The sequence below is a fragment of the Condylostylus longicornis genome, unplaced genomic scaffold (genome assembly GCF_029603195.1).
Source record: "Condylostylus longicornis isolate FDR11 unplaced genomic scaffold, ASM2960319v2 ptg000009l, whole genome shotgun sequence".
NCBI lineage: Eukaryota > Metazoa > Arthropoda > Insecta > Diptera > Dolichopodidae > Condylostylus > Condylostylus longicornis.
The window spans coordinates 2860074-2880265 of record NW_026577978.1 but is presented as its reverse complement, the minus strand read 5'-3'; the positions used below and the strand labels follow the sequence as shown (position 1 = coordinate 2880265).

The 20192-nt window shown below is 23.5% G+C and overlaps 1 protein-coding gene across 1 annotated transcript in view; it reads right to left on the bottom strand.

Moving 5' to 3' along the window:
- LOC129618552 (lachesin) overlaps positions 1-20192 on the bottom strand; it is a 70120-nt gene that overhangs the window by 46689 nt on the left and 3239 nt on the right. Inside the window, exon 2 of the mRNA XM_055533360.1 lies at positions 16052-16158. Within this exon, the coding sequence (XP_055389335.1) occupies positions 16052-16158 (107 nt within the window). The remainder of the gene's footprint in view (positions 1-16051; positions 16159-20192) is intronic.

Sequence of the window (20192 nt, the reverse complement as noted above, 5' to 3'; positions counted from 1 at the left end):
ATTTTCTAATTTTAAACATTTTCTTTTTTTCAAAAACTATTCTCGAAAGAATTGACGGAAGAGAATCAAAAAATAGAAAAAAAAAAATAATAAATGGAAAATTTAAATTTTGTTGGAGAATTGTAATTAGGTTATAATCAAGACCAGACAAAAGAAGGTGAAAATAAAGTGAAGTACCGCGAAAAAAACAAAAATTTTCCCATTTGTTTTACATTTTTATTTTTTATATTCTTGTGATTTCTATGAAAATGAATTTATTTTTTTTTTGTTGTATTTTTAGAAATAAAAAAATTTACAATTTTTTTTTTTTTTGTTATTTTTTTTCCTGATTTTTCGCTTTCTCTGTCTTTAATCCACTTGAAATGGATCAAAGGATTCATTTAGTATTTTGTTATTTTTTTTTTTCATTCTTCAAAGTATTCATTTTTTTTTTTAATGTTTAAACAGAGAAATAGGCACATTTAAAGTCAAAATAGATTAGATGATGAGCAATTAAAATTAAAATTAAAAAATAAAGGATTATTACTTTATATCCTTTGAAAATAAAGAAAAAAAAGAGGATTTTTTTTTTCTTCTTGCTTTAAATTAGAAAATTGCAAAAGAACGACGAAAGCGAATTACACGTAGTTAAAAAATTTTTTAAATCTTTCTTTTTTTTACTCAATTAACTTAACGTAGATAAAAAAGTAATAAAGAAAATCTTATTTAGATTTATTAATTTTGTTTTTTATTTGGTTTTCTCTTTAATAATATTACGAAATGATTATCCTTGAATAATATATATTTTGTTCAAGGATAATTTTAGATATTTGAGTTTGCGCATTTCATTCATTTTTTTTTTTGTGAATTTTGAAAAATTTTTTAGTGTTAAATATAAAATTAAGAATTTCTTTATAGAATTTATTTTTTTAAAATTTAATTATAAGGAAATTTATAAAATTATTTATAGGGAGTGTTTGTTTTAAGATGTTTTAAGAGGAATTTGAAATTATTGAGTGTCGTGATTTAAAAGGTTAGAAATAAAATTTAATTAAATGAATAAATATTTAACATTATAAATGAGTAACAGTGATGATCATATATTTTAACAATTATATGATCATCACTGATTCAGTGATCTTGAACAGCAGGTTTAAATACAAAATTAAGTAATTTGTGGTGCAGACAAAGATTTAAAAATATTAGTGGTTTCTGTTAACAAAATTGCTTTGATTATACAGAAAAGAGAAAAACAAGAAAAGGTTTGAATCTTTAATTAGAATAAAAATAATTATTTACATAAATTATAAACTTGTTTGTAAAGCGGTACGCATAGTTGTACAAGATGATGAAGCGTATTGAGAAAAAAAAAGGAGTTTTATAAAAATATTTTTAAATTTTTAACATAAAATTTCAGGTTTGAATGACTAAAACATGAGATGAATTGAGAATAAAAAATTTTTGAATAACTCATTTTTGTAGCTTCAATAGTTTCGAAACTGGAATATCAAATTTGTGAAACTGAATTTTTTCAATTCAATGTTTTACAAGCCATCTGAACTGGGCCACCATGTTTAGGAAAAAGTGAAATGTTGAAAAGATTTTAGAGCTCAGTTCTAATATACTATATTAAGAGGGATTAAAATTTTTGATAGTGAATTAATAATATATGTGACGAATCATTGAAGTATCCATTGAGAATGTCTTCAATTTTTTCTTAGGAGCTGTTTTGATTATTCATAGCTGTTATAAGATTCCGAAAAAATTTGGTAAAGAGAATTCGATTACAATTGTGTATTGCTACTTCAATTTTAATAAGATTAAAATTAAATTTTTACAATACGTGTAATTTAAAATCAATTAATTTAAGTTACGTCTAAAGTATGTGAATAAACTTATATCCAATGAAATTTAAGAAATATTTTTTGCAGATGGTGATTTTAATAACGTTTTCGTCATTTTGCATCATTGTAAAAATAGATGTTTTTTGTATATTTTCAAAAAAATTTAACTCATGTATGAAGAAAATTTATTCCTTTGCCCAATAAATTTTTTAATGGCCCAAGTATTCCATATAATTTTTAAGTTGTCAGTAATCGCTAGTTGCTTTGAAATTTTTGAATCTTCCATTAATTTTAATAAATTCAGTATAATTAAACTATGTATTCTTATAAAAATAGCGTAAATACAAAATAGCATATTTAAAGGCGTCATCTAAATAAAAAATTTACTAAGAAGCCATAGCTAATATTGTAATAAATATTTAATAAAATTGTTGTATTCTTTTTTTCATAATAATTCAAAATTCGATTTGATTATTTAAATGTAAATAGTTTTTTTTTTTTAACATGCAATTTTCCTAAAAATTTTTTATGTTTTTTGTTTAACAGTTACATAAAAAGCATTAGTAAAGTATAATGTCGTTAGATAAAAGTTTTTTCTTATACATTAAGAAGATTAAAGGCGTCTGATATTATCACTAATAAAATAACGGAAATTATTCACATTTTCCATCACTTTTGTTTTGTCCCCCCCACTCCATATTATTTTTCTCTTTTTCTCTTTTAATGCTATTGTATAAATCTAAAAACCGAAAAAATATCACTCATTTTTTTATATAATATTAAAATATAACAGAAAGAGAGACAGAGAGAGAGATGGAAAAAAATTCCTGTTATTTTCTGAATATTACATACCACATACAATATATACAAACACATAAATCAATATAACACATAAAATTCAATAGTGAACAAATACTATACAAAAATGTCATTCAAAACTTAATATAATTTATTTCCTTTCAGAATAACCGCATAAAAATAACTAAAACAAACCAAAAAAAAAAAAAAAAAAACAAGCAAATAGAAAAAAAAAACAAACAGAACCACAAAGGACAAAAGCATCCGTAAAAAAAAGAGGATTTTTTTTTTTGCTTTTTTTTCCTCTGATTTTTCCTATCGCAAATGTAAAATAAATCGATTTACAAAAAAACAGAAAAAGAAAAATCATTTTTTACTTTTGCATCTAACCCATTTTTTTTTTCAAATTGATCTATTTGTCTGTTTATTCATCAATTTTAAAAGCAAATTCTATTTAAATTTCCGACTAGCTACATAGTATTTAATTAATTCAATTTATAATGGCATTATTTTTTTTTTTTGTACACAATATCGTATAAATAGTAAAATAACACCAATATTTAAATAATGATGAGCAATTCAATATTCTTTTCAAAATTTTTTAAATTATTCTCTGCTCAATACCAAGCAGAGAATATTATTTTGCTTTAAAAATATGCTTTAAACAAAAAAAATGTAATGAAATTGATATTATATAATAATTATGAAAATTTGCATACTTATAGGAGTTGAATGACATTACAATCAAATGAAATAAGGAAGTAACAATGGTAGCAAAATTAAAACAAAATTAAACTGATTATTTAATATAGAAATGATTAACAATCAAAGTTTTTAATTTTGTAATCAAGGTGAAAGAAAAAGTGAGTGATTTAACCAGCGTCGTTTCTACCATAATATTCAAAGTAAGCAATGAGAACCGAAAAACAGGAGCGCCATTGAACACTTAGTTAAATTGTAAAAAATAAAATTTTCTTTCTTTTTATCGTAAAATTAATTCGATAACCTGTGTACAACCAATATACAAAATTTGCAAAACAAATTCCAGGCTTTAACAAATCTTGCATTCTGCATGATGAGTTTATTGCATATTGTTCATGTCTTTCCAAGCGAGAGGGGAAGACTCTTTGGAAATTGCATGGGGGGCACTAATAAGCCAGAACCGAGCTTGGATCTAACAAATTTTTTTTCAAAATCATTTTTGTATTCTAAAGCATGTTATAATGAATTAGACCAAGAATGGGTTCAGAAATAAAATATTGAATTTTCACATTTTCCTTATGATTACTATTATTAATAAGTAGATGAAGGCTTTGTTTTTAAAAATTTACTGATTAGAGCCCAATTTTTTTTTCCATTCAATTAATTTGAAAAATGCTTCCTACTCTCGACCAAATTATATAAATATTAAAAATATGAATTAAATTATGACACATCGACTTATAACATCTTTGTTAATTATATTGGAATATAATTGCTTAAATTTTGGGAAACATTTCTATGACATCTAACATTTCTGAGAACAAATTCCTTTTAAAACAATCTTCAACATTTAAAATATTTTTAATTTCAATTTTTCATTTCATTTACCAACTTCAACAGAAAATAATCAAAGCCACATGAAAATTAACAAAAACAAAAAAATATTTCAAAATTTTCAGAATTTTGTAAAATTTTCGTAATCCTTGAACAACAAAATTTTGAAAATAAAATTGCTTTTTCCTAGAGCTTCATTTTATAACTAACTTATTTCTATTCTCTATTTATCCCTCGCTATATTGAAGGAAAAGTGTTCGAAACTCTTTTTTGATATTCTTCTTTGTTTTCCTTTTATTTTTGTTATGTTTGGTTTGTTGTTTTTTTTTTTCATATTTGTTTTCCTTATTCTTCTATTTGTTAATGTAACAATACAACAATAAAAATGTTTGATTTATTGTAAATTTCGTTTTTACAGCATAACCAATTATGATCAACAACCCTTTTTTTTCAGTGTATATTTTTTTTTTTTTACTTTTCTGCTTCAGTTCTCACTCCTTTGCTCTTTTTCTTCTTTTGTAATATTTTATGTTTCATGTAAATAATAATTTAGAGAATAGAAACTTGAAAAAAAAAATTTGTACATATTTATATTATAAATGTGTGTATTTGTGTGTGTAGAGTTCTTTGATATTATGTAATTTTTATTCTTATTACTTAGTCAACTGTATACTTTCTATTTACCACAAAATTTACTCCTTTTTTACTTAAAATTATTTCTTGTTATTTTGCTTATTCTATTCGATAGAGTCAAATTGTTTTTCTTCCACAGTAGTCGTCGTCGTCTTCGTTGTCGTGATCGTTGATATAGTCTTCTTCGTCTGAATTACTATATTAACATAGATATCTATATAGGATAGCTCTAGTCATCATTCATTCTTTTGTATTCAATTCTTATATAGACAACCCTTAAGAAAAAATTCTTTATCTCTTCTTTATAACAATTTTACTTTATTTAGAATAATGCTGAAACAAGTCAAACTAAATTACATTTGAAGAATATTAAATATTTAGTATTCGTTTATAGCACCCATTTATAATTAACTTAAAATCAAGAAGAAAAGATTTATGATAGTTTCAACTAAAATGTTAATTCTATTGTGAACTCTTCTTTATTGTGAAATAGTTGTATCTATAAATTAATTAATATGTCAATAAAAATTGTCTTTATCATGTCTTTATGACCAAAAATCCTTTTTTGTCTATAATTTAAATGCCCTAAAATGATTTCTTCTTTGAATATCACATTGAGTCTATTGTTAGACATTTATTTATACCAAGTTCATTGACACGTTTGATTTCTAGTTTACTATTGACTTGGATTAAATTAATCTGAACTATGTATATGGACAAATCAAATTTAAGAAATCTATTTAATCTAATGGTTTTCATAAATTTATGAAAATAATTTATTATTTTAAGATTGATGACCGCTGAATTGTTGCACATAATTAAAATTTACATTTTTGAAGTAATATGGGCTTTATAAGAATAATATTTGTTGAATTAAATTCTGTTTCAACGAGCTAATGATAATTCAACAGAAAAGTGCAAATTCTTACTCATATTCCTCTTTTACTCATTGAGTGAGAAAAGATCACTTACTTGATATTATAACGATGTAACATATTTTATTTCATATTACAAAACATTAGATTACAAATGTCTTGGTATTGCGCGAGTATTTAAAATATTATAGTAATATTTTAATTTCAACACCTTTATAAGTCTTTTCAATAAACATTTTGTTTCAAGCTGCTGACAATTTTACAACATAATTTATAAATAAAATAATGTAATCAATTCAAATATTAGATCAAATACTATTATAATAACCGTATCACAAAAACTGTTAAGCTGGAACAACATCTTTTGAACAAATATTGTACCCATTTTTGGTTCTCTAAACGATTATACAATAATATTGTATCTATTACTGAATCACTGTGTAAAACACAAATTATTACTCAATTATGAAAATTTAAAAAAAAAAAATTTAAAACAAAAATTTTGTTATTCTGAAATTAGCAATTCATTTTATTTTCTTAGTATGTATATAAACATTTATTTTGCAAAATAGATACATTGAAATTAAGAACCGATTTATTGTAAAATTTATGAATTCTTACAGTAATCAGGATCAACTCTTACAACACGCATTCTATACATAAATTATTTGCACATGCTTATGTTACATACCCTTACTATTGCTCTAGCTTTTTTCTGTTTTTTTTTTTTTGATATTTCAAATTTAACCATTTTTAAAAGGAAAATTGTGACAATATCCTTGAGGAAAATGTTAAAAAAAAATGAATTTTAAAAAAGGAATGTGCAACAATTTCGAATTACAAATTTCTTTTTTATATTATTTTTTATTATTTTTCTACTTATTTATAAAATAAATTCCTTTTCTGTTCTTATTTATTTTATTTTGTTTCTATTTATTTTATTTATTTATTTAAAAACAGAAAAAATGAAATTTTATGAATATTTTTCTTTTATTGCTTCCATAATTTTTTCTTTTCCATTTTTTTTTATTCTTCTTATTTTTATTTTTAAATGCCTTCATTTCTAATTTTTTTTTTTTTTTTGTAATATACATAATTTTCTAAAAATATCTACCATTTACATATATGCATAATTTTATGTACATATTTTATACTATTATTTTTAAATGTACATAATATCCTCCGTACTCATGTAAATATCTGTTATACATATATGAAATACAAAATGTATATGCAAATATCGATATTTAAAATAAAATATTAAAAAAAGAAAAATGCCTAAAAACATTAAAAGTTAAAAAAATAAAAAAAATTTTATTCATATGAACAGGAGCAACACACACACTCACACACACACACACATCATACGCATTCAATAAAATGTACAAGTGTATAACATTTTATTGAAAGATTTTTTTTATTTTAAAGAAAAAGAGGAAATAAAAAAACAAGATTCCCTTCGGCGAGTTCGGCATCTAAATGTCTTCCAAAGATAACGAACAGATTATAATAAAAAATATTTTATTTGATTTTGTTATATTTTTTTTTTATGTTTTTTTTCTTCTTTTTTTTTATAATTTCATTTCCTATACAATTTAAGTTTTACTCTTACTGAAGTGTGTTCTCTGTATAATGTAATAATAAATGTATTTTAAAATACGCACATAAGTTCATAATGTAAATAAGTTATTATTATTAATAACAGGGAGGGATTAATTTACAGTATACCATAATTAACTTGAGGCGGGATTTTGACATTAAACAATATTCATGGATTTTGTATGATAGAACTTGTATGATTCTCTATATTTTTCTATTCAAATAAGATTTAAAAACAATTAAATGTTAATATTTTTTTTTACTCAAATAAATGACTGAGAAATGGCTGGGACACACGTTACCCAGGCCGAATAAGATGATATCCACACAGGTTTTACATTGAAATCCATAGGGAAAGAGAGAAGTGGGTAGACTCCGTAGTAACGTTGTAACGAATTACGCTTAAGGAAGCCGAATCAAATGGCAAAATGTTTTCATCGGAAAATTGATCATGTAAATTTTAATTTTCAACTCACAACTCACAATTGTAATCGATTATTTTTCTAGTTGAAGTTTAATGAGTGACATATAACCTTAATTAAAAAAACAATTTGACATATGCATTTGTATAATTGAATTTTGTTGTATACGTGAATATTAACTTTTAAAATTATTGTGCAGATATTTTTAACAATATTGTATATACGACAAGTATGATATACTTAATATGTTCTATGTAACAAGTATGATATGAAAATATATGTTACATGCGACAAGTATGACATAAAAAATAATTTGTTGCTAATACATGTTATTTATATTCAAAATATTTTCATTCATACAAACCTTGGGTATGATATGGAAAGAATTTCTCCAAATGTGATTTATCGTAAATTGTTTTTATTTAGTTTGATTAGCTTCAAATTTTACTCATACTTTAAAATTATAAATTATTTTTATAGAATTCTGTAAGTAGAATTATCAAAATTAATATTCATTAGGTGCTACCTCATATTATTATTCGACACAACTAAATGCGAGTTGGAAATTGGAACAAAATTCCAAACCATAATAACATATCTCATAAGGAAAACTGTGGCAGCCATTTATACATTTGCAATTCATTTAAAATTTAAAAATTTTCCTGCAGTTTCTATAATATAATTGAAAGTAAGACTTTTGTCACATTACCATGCTACTCTCCTGCTAAAAGAACAAAGGCAAAAAGACATTTGTTTTTTATATACTCTTGCCTTGTAACTTTATTAAAAGGACCTATTTAAAGTTAAATATTGATCTTCTTACCAACATATTATTATGAAGTAAATTTTATAATAGAATAAAACATGTGTACAATTCACATTAAATACGAACATACATACGTATATGAATATAAAACATGTATGAAAGAAATTATCACAATTCTTGTAAATTGTATTTGAAAATATTTTCAAAAATTTTTCCAACATATTTTCTTGTCAAATATTTGATATAATTGGATTTATATTGGTTTTCTATGTCAATTTTTAATATTGTAAAGAAAAAAAAAAAAATATGTACAAAAAATTTTAGTGAGAACTTTGTGACCGAAATTGTGTTTAAATTTTATTAGTAGGTGTTCTTAAATCATGAAGACATGAACATATTTTTGTTAAATAATTCGATACGCAATTCTATAACCCCTTATTTCAATAATTTTTAGATATTGACATTTTAAAGTATAGAGAAATTAGATATTTTTATGTCAGCAATGTCAACAATTTTTATTTTATTTTGTTATTATAAAGAAATTAAAGTTCGATATCTTCTACATATGTATATGGTTATACAACAAAAAAATGAAATCATACATAATTAAAATCGAAGATGTTTGGGTAAAAAAGTTCCATATGCAAAAATATTCCATACAGATTTAATTAAGTTTGTTGCGATAAATCCATCACATGTTTGACGCACCGTTTTTCTATTCGAAATTTATGTAAAATTGTTGCTTTCGATTTTCCATATTGTCGAGTATTAAAGATTATTGCGATTCCCGCTGTCAAATTACTTATAATTAAATTAATAGGTTATTAAGAAACCAAAAGGAAAATTTTGGTTTTTAAATTTACATAATAATGGTGCCGGTCAATTTAATTGAACGAAGAAAAACGCAAATAATATGCAATTAATATCACAAAAACTTTTAAATAATTAAAATTCTTGTGTGCATATAGACGATGACAGAAACCTTCATCTCTATTTTATGAAAATGTTCGATTACCCAGGTTTGATAACTCGAATATTTACACAAATATCATAAAATTCATGTCGAACACAATCAAACTTGTTCGAACATTGTCGAACTTTGTTTTAAACAAATGATAAAAATATGATTACATATTTTGATCTGGTGTCATTCACACAAATTTTAATTACGTTTTCTGTACAAAGACTTTTTAATTCATTCATATTCGCAATAAACGACAAAAATTCACCAAATTTTCTGCTATACCCGAAAATTTTTTATTATAATCCTGCCACATATCAAATAGTAAGAAAGGAAAATTATTATTTTAAGTAATTATTTTAGTTTTGATTTAAATTTTCCTATACAATATTTAAAAATATTTAAATACATTATTATTTTCTATTTATTTTTCAGTATTAGGTTTTTTTTTAATGTATCTACCGTAAACATGTACAAAGATCAAGGATTAAACTAAATAAGCTGAAAACAATTCCTTGTAATCCATTTTCATATTTTTTTTTTATTTACCTTTTTCCAAAAAAGTAGAACTATTATATTGTATATATAGTATCTACATTTTTTATTTGCCTTGAGTTCGATACCCTTCCATATATTATTGCAACAATATTGAATTATTATATTTGTTTCTGTTCATGCAGAAATTTATACATTTATCATATTATACACATATTTGTGTTTTTTTGATGTTGGTGAATAACTTGTTATTATTGAACAATAAACTGGGTGCACAGTTCTATATATAAGGGTTTTATAAGAAAAATTCTTGCAAATTGAAAATATGTTTTGGTTCAATAATTCTTGGATAATAATAATCTGCTAGCAATTATTAAATGAATTTTCCTTTCAATAAAAAAAATTTTTGAGGTATTATGAATAAAAACTATTTAGAAGAGCTGTAATGTCCTGTAAATGATTAGAGTATTTATTTACTACTACTTATTGATATAATTAATGCTTCATAAAACAACAGCGGGGAAGAGAGACGCACACCAACTAAATATGAATAATGAATGGTTAAAAAATTAAAAAATTAAAAAATTAGGCAAGAAATTAGTTTTAGAGCTTAATCTGAATATTTATGAGAGGCTTATAATTTTTCTCAATAATTACGATTATTAATAATTTTTCAGTAGCTGTGATGAATATTAAAATACAAGAGATTGTTGAAAGCGAGGATATCTTTAGTAATTAAGAAGTTGTTACTTGTTGCAAATGGCAAAAAAATTTTATAATTACATTGGAACACTCGGTGTCTTTAGATAATATATTTTTGTACAATATATAAGTACCATGTTATTCTCATATTCTAATTCAACAATTCATTTTTTTTAGTATAATTTTTATAATAAAAAACTATATTGTAAAATATGTTTACAAATAAATTCAATAATAAAATTATTTTTATAAAATATTATTGCATTTTTTTTTTGTGAAAACAAATATAAAAGTCCAAATATGTTTTTGTATTTAAAATAATTAATCCATTTTTTTTTTAAATCTTATTACTCTTATTATTATTGGTATTAAGAGTAATTCTATATATAATCAAAATTTAACATTGTATATAGATTAAATTTTAATTCCGATTTCTTGTAACAAAATGAATTCCAATTACAAATTTCAACCGAATATTAGACGAAATTTTAAACAGCTTACAATCGTATCGGATTGTTTTCCAAAACTATAAAAATTTAGGAAGAAAAACGGGAAATTTTAGCAAACAAACTTGTTCGAAAAATTAAAAATTTTGATATTAATTTCTTAAATCAAGTTAGTGAAATTAAGAGAATATTTATGTCATGATATAATTTTGGAGGACGTTTTAATGAACTAAGCGTTTCTATTAAGCGAATCGCTCTTATAACTAGGTAATAATAATAACTAGTTTAGTAGCTTTATCTTCTGATATTTCAACTTTGCCTGTTTTACTATTTTTAAATACATCAGGTTGTACTAATGATAAATAGTACGATATAATTTTATTCAAATGAGAAAATTTTCTTTAGAAACAGAAGATATTTCTTGGCGAAATATGACTATGTTAGCAAGAGAAAATTTTCTCACGCTATTTGCTGAAGAAACTATTTATTATTCATTGAAAACACTTTGGGTTGAAGACATTTTTAATCCCATTGCATTTCAAAAGCAAATTATTTTCTTAAAGCACCTCCCTGTTGGCTTCACACGAATGCAAAGTAATCATTTGGTAAGACAATATTTTGGTGAGTTATTAGGAAGATTCAACTCTAAATAATTAGCGACATAATCACTGATTAAAAGCATTTTCATACATACTTGCAATAATTTGCTTAATTTTGCAACAAGTTTATATAAAATTGATCATTAAATCATCAAGAATATTTTAAGTTCTAATTATTTTATAATATGTGACATTATAGATTGTAATTTGTTTTTCTTTGAACAAAAAAAAAAAAAATTCAAATTTAACATGATAAATATCAAATCCTTTTAATATCCTTTCAAAATTTTTTAACAAAACCAAAAAATAATCAAAAAAAAAAACATGAAAAATAAAAAATTCAACAAAAAATTTCTTTTCTTTTATATAAAGAAAATGGAAAATTTACAGAAGAGAACAAAAAAAATCACATATTTATAGGCATATTAAAACTGTAAAACTGTAAATGTAAGTGTTTACATACGTACACATTCCTTTGATTCTATTCTTTCGTCTATTTTCACAAAAAAAATAGAAAAACAAAAAATAAGAAAAATATTAAAACAAAAAAACTGACAAATAAAATGAAAATGCCTACCCCATTAAATAGAAGAGACAAACAAATCAATGTCAACATTTTTTATCTCATTTTTATTCCCACCACTTTTTTTCGTTTTTGTTTTTGCTTTTGCTCCTCAATTTTTTATTTGCATTTCTTATGATTATTTTCCTTCGGAATACAATATCCTTAGGGAAGATTGTCAACTTTAATATGCTATTTATCAAAAAAAGAGAAAAAAAAGAGAGAATTTTTTTCTCTTTTTGTATTTAAAATATACAAAACTCCGTTACATAATAAAAATGTTAAAAAAACATACTCACAAATATAACAACGTTCATTGTTTTTTTGGGTTTTCTTTGAATTGAATATAAAAATGACGAATAGGCAAAATAGAGAGAGAGAGAGAGAAAGAGGAAGAGAGTGTATAAGTGACAGAAAGCAGCTGAAAATTTTGTTCATTTCTAAGGAAAATTTTTGTAAATGAGAAAGGGTAGATGTCAAAAGTCGTCTATTATTAATATTTTTGTATACATAATAGGATGAAAACTCTTTGAAATCATCAAGTCTAAAAGTATAATAAATGAAATTTATTGTATTTTAATGAAACAAAAAATATTTGAACAGATTCAGATTTTATTCAAATTTATGGCAGACAAATTCCGAAACTCATAGATTTATTTTAATTTTAAGTAGAGCAGGTAGAGAACTAAACTCTATTGATAATATTTAGAAAAATTAATATTAATTAACCATCTTCTACCAGAAGCATTAAGCCCTTATGTATGGAGCAAATTTTGACTCTTTTCGAATCTGAGTTGCAATTTAACTTCCCTGTTCTAAGCTACAGGTCTCAGTCTCCATTATGTTCATTCTCTTCAGTAGGAAGTATTTCCAATATGAGTATATCATCTATTTGTCCTAAATGTTCGTTGAATACAACGCGATCTTCCCGTTTTGTTTTTTCATCATATAAGGCGATCTGCATTCCAGTATGGCTCATTTTATATGTACCTATACGTTATGATTTTATGATTCCTATCTTCAAGTACAACTGTCACGAGAAACGCTAAGAAGCGTTATAAAGTGTCCTGAAAGGTTTCAATTACCGCCTGTTACAGTTTTGCAGTTTTATTGTTATTGCTTTGCGTTACGCCTAGCTTTGCAGTGTTTTTGTAGTGAAAAATTGAGGTTTTATGTCACATTTTCATGATTTTTCTTCTATAAACGAATCGCAACTGGAAAATCGAAAAAGGGAGCAGTTAATTATGACGAAGGGAACTAATTTTTTATTTGGGCTTACTGAGATTATATTGTAATTGTTACAATGTTACTCCTATACTTAAGATTAACACTGAAGAAATATTCTTAATAAATTTCATGTTATTTTTTTTGGAAGAAACTACAAAATTTCTCTTGAGTGCTTGTAAAAACTTAACACCTTATATAACATATTAAGTTCAAGTTGACAATACTTTATGAACACAATTCTATACGATTACAAAGAAACTATAAAATTAAAGAAAATACATGACGTATAGAGTTGAAAATTCAAAGTAAAATTAAAAACATACAAACGCAAAAAAACATTAAGAACAACAAAAGAAAATTTTGTTAACAATAAACGTAAAAATTAACAAGAAAAAGAAAACATAAAAATACGAAAAAAATACAAAAGAAAAACCAAACATCAAGGACTATTTTGTACAAGTATGTACAAATAAAAAAGAAAAACAAAACAAGAAATTCAACAGTAAAATATCCTTAAGGCAATAAAGAAATGAAAATAAAATAGACATTTTTAATTCTTGTTAATTCTTTATGACTTTTTTCCCGTGATTATAATTTTTACTTTCATATTCCACCTTAAGGATATTATTTCTAATTACATAATATCCTTTCTAATGAAAAGAAAATTTTTTTTTTTCTTTTTCTCATTTCGTTTCACTATTATTTATTCATTTCTCCTTCGTCATTTTCTTCTTCTTTATTTTTCTGCTTTTACACTCAATTTTCATATTACCGTATGTGTAATCAACTCATTCGCTCTGGTATTCTAAATAAACATTATGCATGAAATATGGAATTATTCTGTTTAAAATATGCGCTTTCAAAAAATTCCATATACATAATATGTTAAGTATGTGTATTTATGTCATCATACTTGAAATTTATATGGATTATATTCAGGGTGATTCTATATAAAGGGCAGCATATTATTGTATACCATTGTTTAAATTCAGAGAGTCAATAATGACAATACCAATTATCAATATTCTGCTCAGTTACGTGTATTTTAAGTTATTTTTAAAAAATGTGTTCCTCTGCACAATATTCTGGCTGTAAAAACAGAAATGGCTTCAGAATATCCAAGATTACAATAATAATTACAACATATGTATTAGAACTTTCTATTAAAACTCCATGGTTTGACCCAATATTATGTACGTACATATCAGAACTTCGAAAAGCGATCTTAAGTGGTAGTTCCCTTTGCCTCAAGCCTCAGTTTCCTCAGTTAAATTGTTTACTTTGTTATTAAATTGGTAAAAATGCTTTCTCTAAATACTAAAAAAAAAAAATTTTAATTCAGAATTGAAAAGAGTTGTAGCAACATTTTTATAAAGTGTTTCTCGAGGCTTGGAAAGCAGAAATATTGGTTTTATATAACTATTACGAATTCTAAAACAATTAGGACAGAAACGAAAAGATTCAGTTTTTTATTAAGACTAAAAAATTTAAAAAAGGCTAATTAGGGCCATCAACTTAAAATCTCGTATAATATTGTAAACACTTTCGGAATGCAAATCTATTGCATATTCCAAAAATGTGATTCTGTTATTTTTTCTATTGTTTTTTCAACAGTGCCAACAGTTTCAAGAAAATAAAGAAAATTTTTCTAAAATTTTTCAATATTTTTCTTTAAAAGGGTCTGGCCGCGTTGTTTCAATTTTAATTTGATATTAAATTTGAAAATATATTTTATAGTTCAAAATTTTACCACCATTCTGATTTTCTGTTCAATTTTCAAATTCTCGCTTCAAATTCCAATTAAAAATAGCTACAAATAAATTAATTTCAAAATAAAATTAACCTTGATACCTTCAAATAAACTTAAACAGCAATTGAGAAAACAACAATCGTGACGCCTACTTCTAAAGAACATTTTGACACATTTCCCTTATTTGCCCTTTAACGGTATCATTAAACATTTTGCCGGTAATCACCCGGTATATTCATATATATTTCTAAAAATATCGTTGTTATACAATAATATTCTATTATATAAGGCAAAATTTAATTTATACCATGTAATATAAAATAACGAAGCATGCATAACTGTGCCTATAAAACACCTGTTAATTGGTCATGTAAATATTCTTCTATACTCGTATATGTATATTATTATTGTACATTGAAGCTATATGATGTACCAGAAATATTATTAATTGAATAAAATGAACATAAAGCAAATATGTATATAATAAAATTTACAATACACAGCTGTACATAAAATGTACATAATTTATAATTAAAATATTGTAAAAGAAAATTGAAGAATAATTAACATATATATGAAATATGCATGAATCTATGTATGTATGTATTGAAAGAACCTTAAAATTGTATTCTATAATATACGAGTATACATGTACATTTTATACATAATATACAAGTAAAACACAATTATGTTGTTATATTGTTTGTATAACATAATTATGCATGTAGCTTTCATATATATTATGTAAGTATATTTAGACCTATATATTATGTAAGTATTTAAGTTTAAGGCTATACATTTTATGTATAATCTATACAAGTATATTAAAATTATTATTAATTAATATTTTTGTTTACCTTATATGTTCCTAAATTTTTGACAGAACATGCCAATTTAACATTTCTACCTGCTGGCACTGTTATATTTTCAATAATATCAGTAAATTCTGGATCTTCTGTTATAGCTGTAAAAAAGAAACAAAAACAAAAGAGTTGTTAATGATTTTTTTTTTTATAATTAATAAGAAAATTTTGTATAATAAAACTGAGTTATATTCACATACACAAGGTTAATATGAATGGCAAGTGATAATATAATGTTGACTCTTATTATATGAACGAGAATAAAATGTTTAACAAAATGAAATATTTGTTTTCTGTATTCTGAGACCTGAGTTTACAAAGGTATGCTTCATCGTTTGGAGCCTGTTTTAATTTCGGACGGATCAATGCCAGGATTGGAGTATAGTTGCAATACAATTTGTGCAACTCTTTACATTAAAAATAGAGAAATTCACATAATAGTTGATACAGCTACAAAAAAGGAAATGGTTACCGCATTCTAGGGGAAATCTTGTTCAAAAATTCTGGCCGAATCTTGTTTTGGGAAGATCTGTGCTTTGTAAAATGTCAAAACTGTATGGTATAATTGTCGAATTCAATACTGCCTTTGTTTGCAAATATTTTTTAAAAAACAATTCATGTAATATTATACCAATAAAGTGCAATCTCATACAAATTGCAATATTCTCATACAAGAAATAAAATCAATAATTTCATACGAGTATAACAGTATTCTGAAGGTTGACTCTTCCAATACTAGTTTGAATTTATTCAGAAAATTTTCTGCATTAAGATGAGGTTTTTTATTGTTTTTCGCTTCAAATTATTTCAAAATTTAATATTAATTTAAATTATGTGTAATTATATTGTTATATTGTGGAAATAATTCATTCTAATTATAGATTTTGATCTTACAACATTTTTTATATTAGCGAGGGGTAATCATTTATCAGACAAAATTTAATAGAAATTTTTTATTTTAAAAAATATAAAAGAAAAATTTAATTAGAATGTTATTTTAACAATTTTAATAATTAATTATATTGTTATTCAAATATTAAGTCGAAAACAATAATAATTATTATTATTAATCAGTTCAATTATAAAATTTATTAAATGAAATATAAAATAAATTATTTAATAAAAAAATATTTCATTAGAAAATTATCATTTGAAAAATTTATCATTATTGTTATGCATTTAAATTAAAATTTCATTGAAAATATTTCAATAAATCACAAATTTTATATGCTTATTAACTTATACATTCCACTTTTATTCATTAAATATTGTTAAATCTTTGGCCTTTTATAATATACATCAAAAGGTAATTATTAGGTTGATCAGGATTGTCCGGATAACACTGTTGCATGATATCTTAGCCACTTAATTATATTGTAATACATTTACTAAATACTATTCAAAGATATTGTTCATTAAAATTATCCAACATAATTATAAATGGGCTTTCACTTTTTAAGTATGTAAATAATTTGTGTGAATTAGTGTAAGAGGTGAAAATGGGAAATATTATTCACATTAGGTCAAAGTATGTAGCTTTTATTTCAATTCATTTCAAATTTTGGATTTAACGAAAAAAATTGCATATGTTTAGGCGAAGTATGAATTTTATTTTCATTAAATTATTTACAATATTATTCTTATTAGAATATTAGAACAAAATTTCAACATAAATTATAATGGGAATTTGCAGTAAATAAAATATTTATAAGAATATTAACAATGATTTTGAAAATTTTCGAAAATATAGGATGTTATGGATCTATTTTATTGTAATTAAAGACAATAGAACTCTGATATGTTCAATACAATAATTACGATTCGTGATTATCACTTTTAATAATTTGCAGTTTGAAAAATTAAAAATCTTTATAACATTTTAATATTTAAAAATTTCACATGCAAATTAAAGAAATTAAATTGTTAATACAAAAAAACCATTTGCTTCTAATAGCTAATATGAAATATTAAAAGTTGAAATCAAAAATTTTGTTAGGATATTATGGTATAACAACTGACCCAAACAAATCAAATTAAAAATAATCCAATAAAATTTCAATTTTCATTCATATAAGAGAAATAACATTTTTTTGTATATAAGAATTAAAAATTTTAAAAAGGAGATTAATTTCAATTAATAATAGTTTGTTTTTTCATTTCTTTTGCTTCCCCAAAATTTATTAAATACAGAAAACTCTTAGGTTTTTTTTTCGCTTTGATTTTTTAATAATGTTTTCTATAGTACAGGATCTACAATTACTCAATCACCAGTTAGAAAATCTCGTTTTCTCAACTACTGATTGCCGTATTGTTGTTGAATAATTGCTGTTTAAATTCTTGTACACAGAAATTTTTAAATGAGTAATTATTATATGAGAATTTTAAATTTGTGTATATGTAAGTTATTGCTTCGCTACAAATAAAAATTATGTTTCGGTCTTATTTAATATCTTATCCTACTTAGAGGTAGATTTACGAGTATGCAAACATAAATAAATTTTTTAAATAGCAACATTAATGTTGGTATGACTTGAATTTTGAACTTATTTCTTTAAATATTCTTAATTATGCTCTTATTGAAAAACACAATTTACAAATCATACACAAGTTCTTGAAATCAGTTTAGATTCACTAATTTGTTGAACTTGGTTAATATTAAGATTTATACATTTCGTTATTCTTTAAAGTTTCAAGACTCTTTGAAATACAAATTTCTCGAGAAAACATTTAATTTGGCAAGATTTTCTATTAGAATACCTCTTGCATTTTTCATGAATAAATCCTGTACAATTTAGATTAATCTTTTTTTTTTTAATATTTTCATTTATTCAATTTTTAAATCTTAAAATTATTATAGAAGATTTTCATATTATTTATATAGAAACACCCACCATAAGGAAACTGTTAAAATATTCAGAAATTTTTGTGTTCTTTTACTCTTTTTTTTTTCGAAAAAAAAAAAATAAGAAAATCAAAATTAAAAAGTATTCCTTTAATCTTTATTAAAGCAGAAGAGAGACAACAGAGCCAAAAAACAAAACAAAAGAAAAAACAAAAAACAGATTGAAATTTTTTGTTTTACTTCTTTTTTTCTTCTCATATGACCTTAAAACCATAAAAAAATTTCCACTTTGTATTCTGTCTTTTCAATTTAGCTCATATTATTTTCAGTTTCTAACATTTTAACAAACATCTACATCCACGTGTATACATTTATGTTCATATGTACACGAATATTATGTATATAAAGATATTGTTATACTTATGTATGAGGTAACTTGACCATTTACAACACAAATATTGTAAAGCAAGGACGACAAAATTAAAAAAACAAAAAAAAGGGAAAAAAGTAACAGAAAATTTGAGTTAGAGAAAATTGACTTATCCCAATTTTCAGAAATACAATGAAAATTCCAGTATCATAAATACATTTTTATCCTTAGTATAACAGATATATGTACTAATACATATAGACAAATTCACAGTATTTCAAAAATAATTCATAATGTAAAGTCAAAAATTTTGGCGTCAAAAGAAAGCTAAAAAAATTATTCAAAGAAAAATTTAAAGTAAGAGAGAAAATTTAAAATAAAAGAGAAATTTGATTTAAAAGAACGGTGTGGGATGTTTGCAAATACAAAATAGTCTTAGTATTTAAAGAGTAAATTCATAAATGTTTCATGGTAGATTGGGATCTTATAATTGTGACGTAATCATAGGAGTATTAATGGGGTACTTCACTAATTTTGCGGTCATATTTTTATTAATCCAGAGCTTATTTCAAAACTGGGATCCTATATAATAAAAGATTTCTTGAAATGCATTCAATTATGATCTATATATTTTTGCCAATGAGATCAGTCTATTGTCTCTGAATTTTATTAAAATTATTTGTACAATTATTGCTCATTTATTGGCCCAAATTTTTTCAACCGTTACAAAAATTATGCCATCCTTGTAGAGCTTTCCCTTCAAGTGTTATCATTATGAAGAACTCGTAAAAAAATAACAGAATTGATGCATCATATAAAGTGAAGTTCAGTATTTTAAGATAAGGAATTTATTAATTGTAATTTTAAGTGTATTATTAGAAAATCAATAATTTTAACTGTTATACAAATTATAATATTAAAAC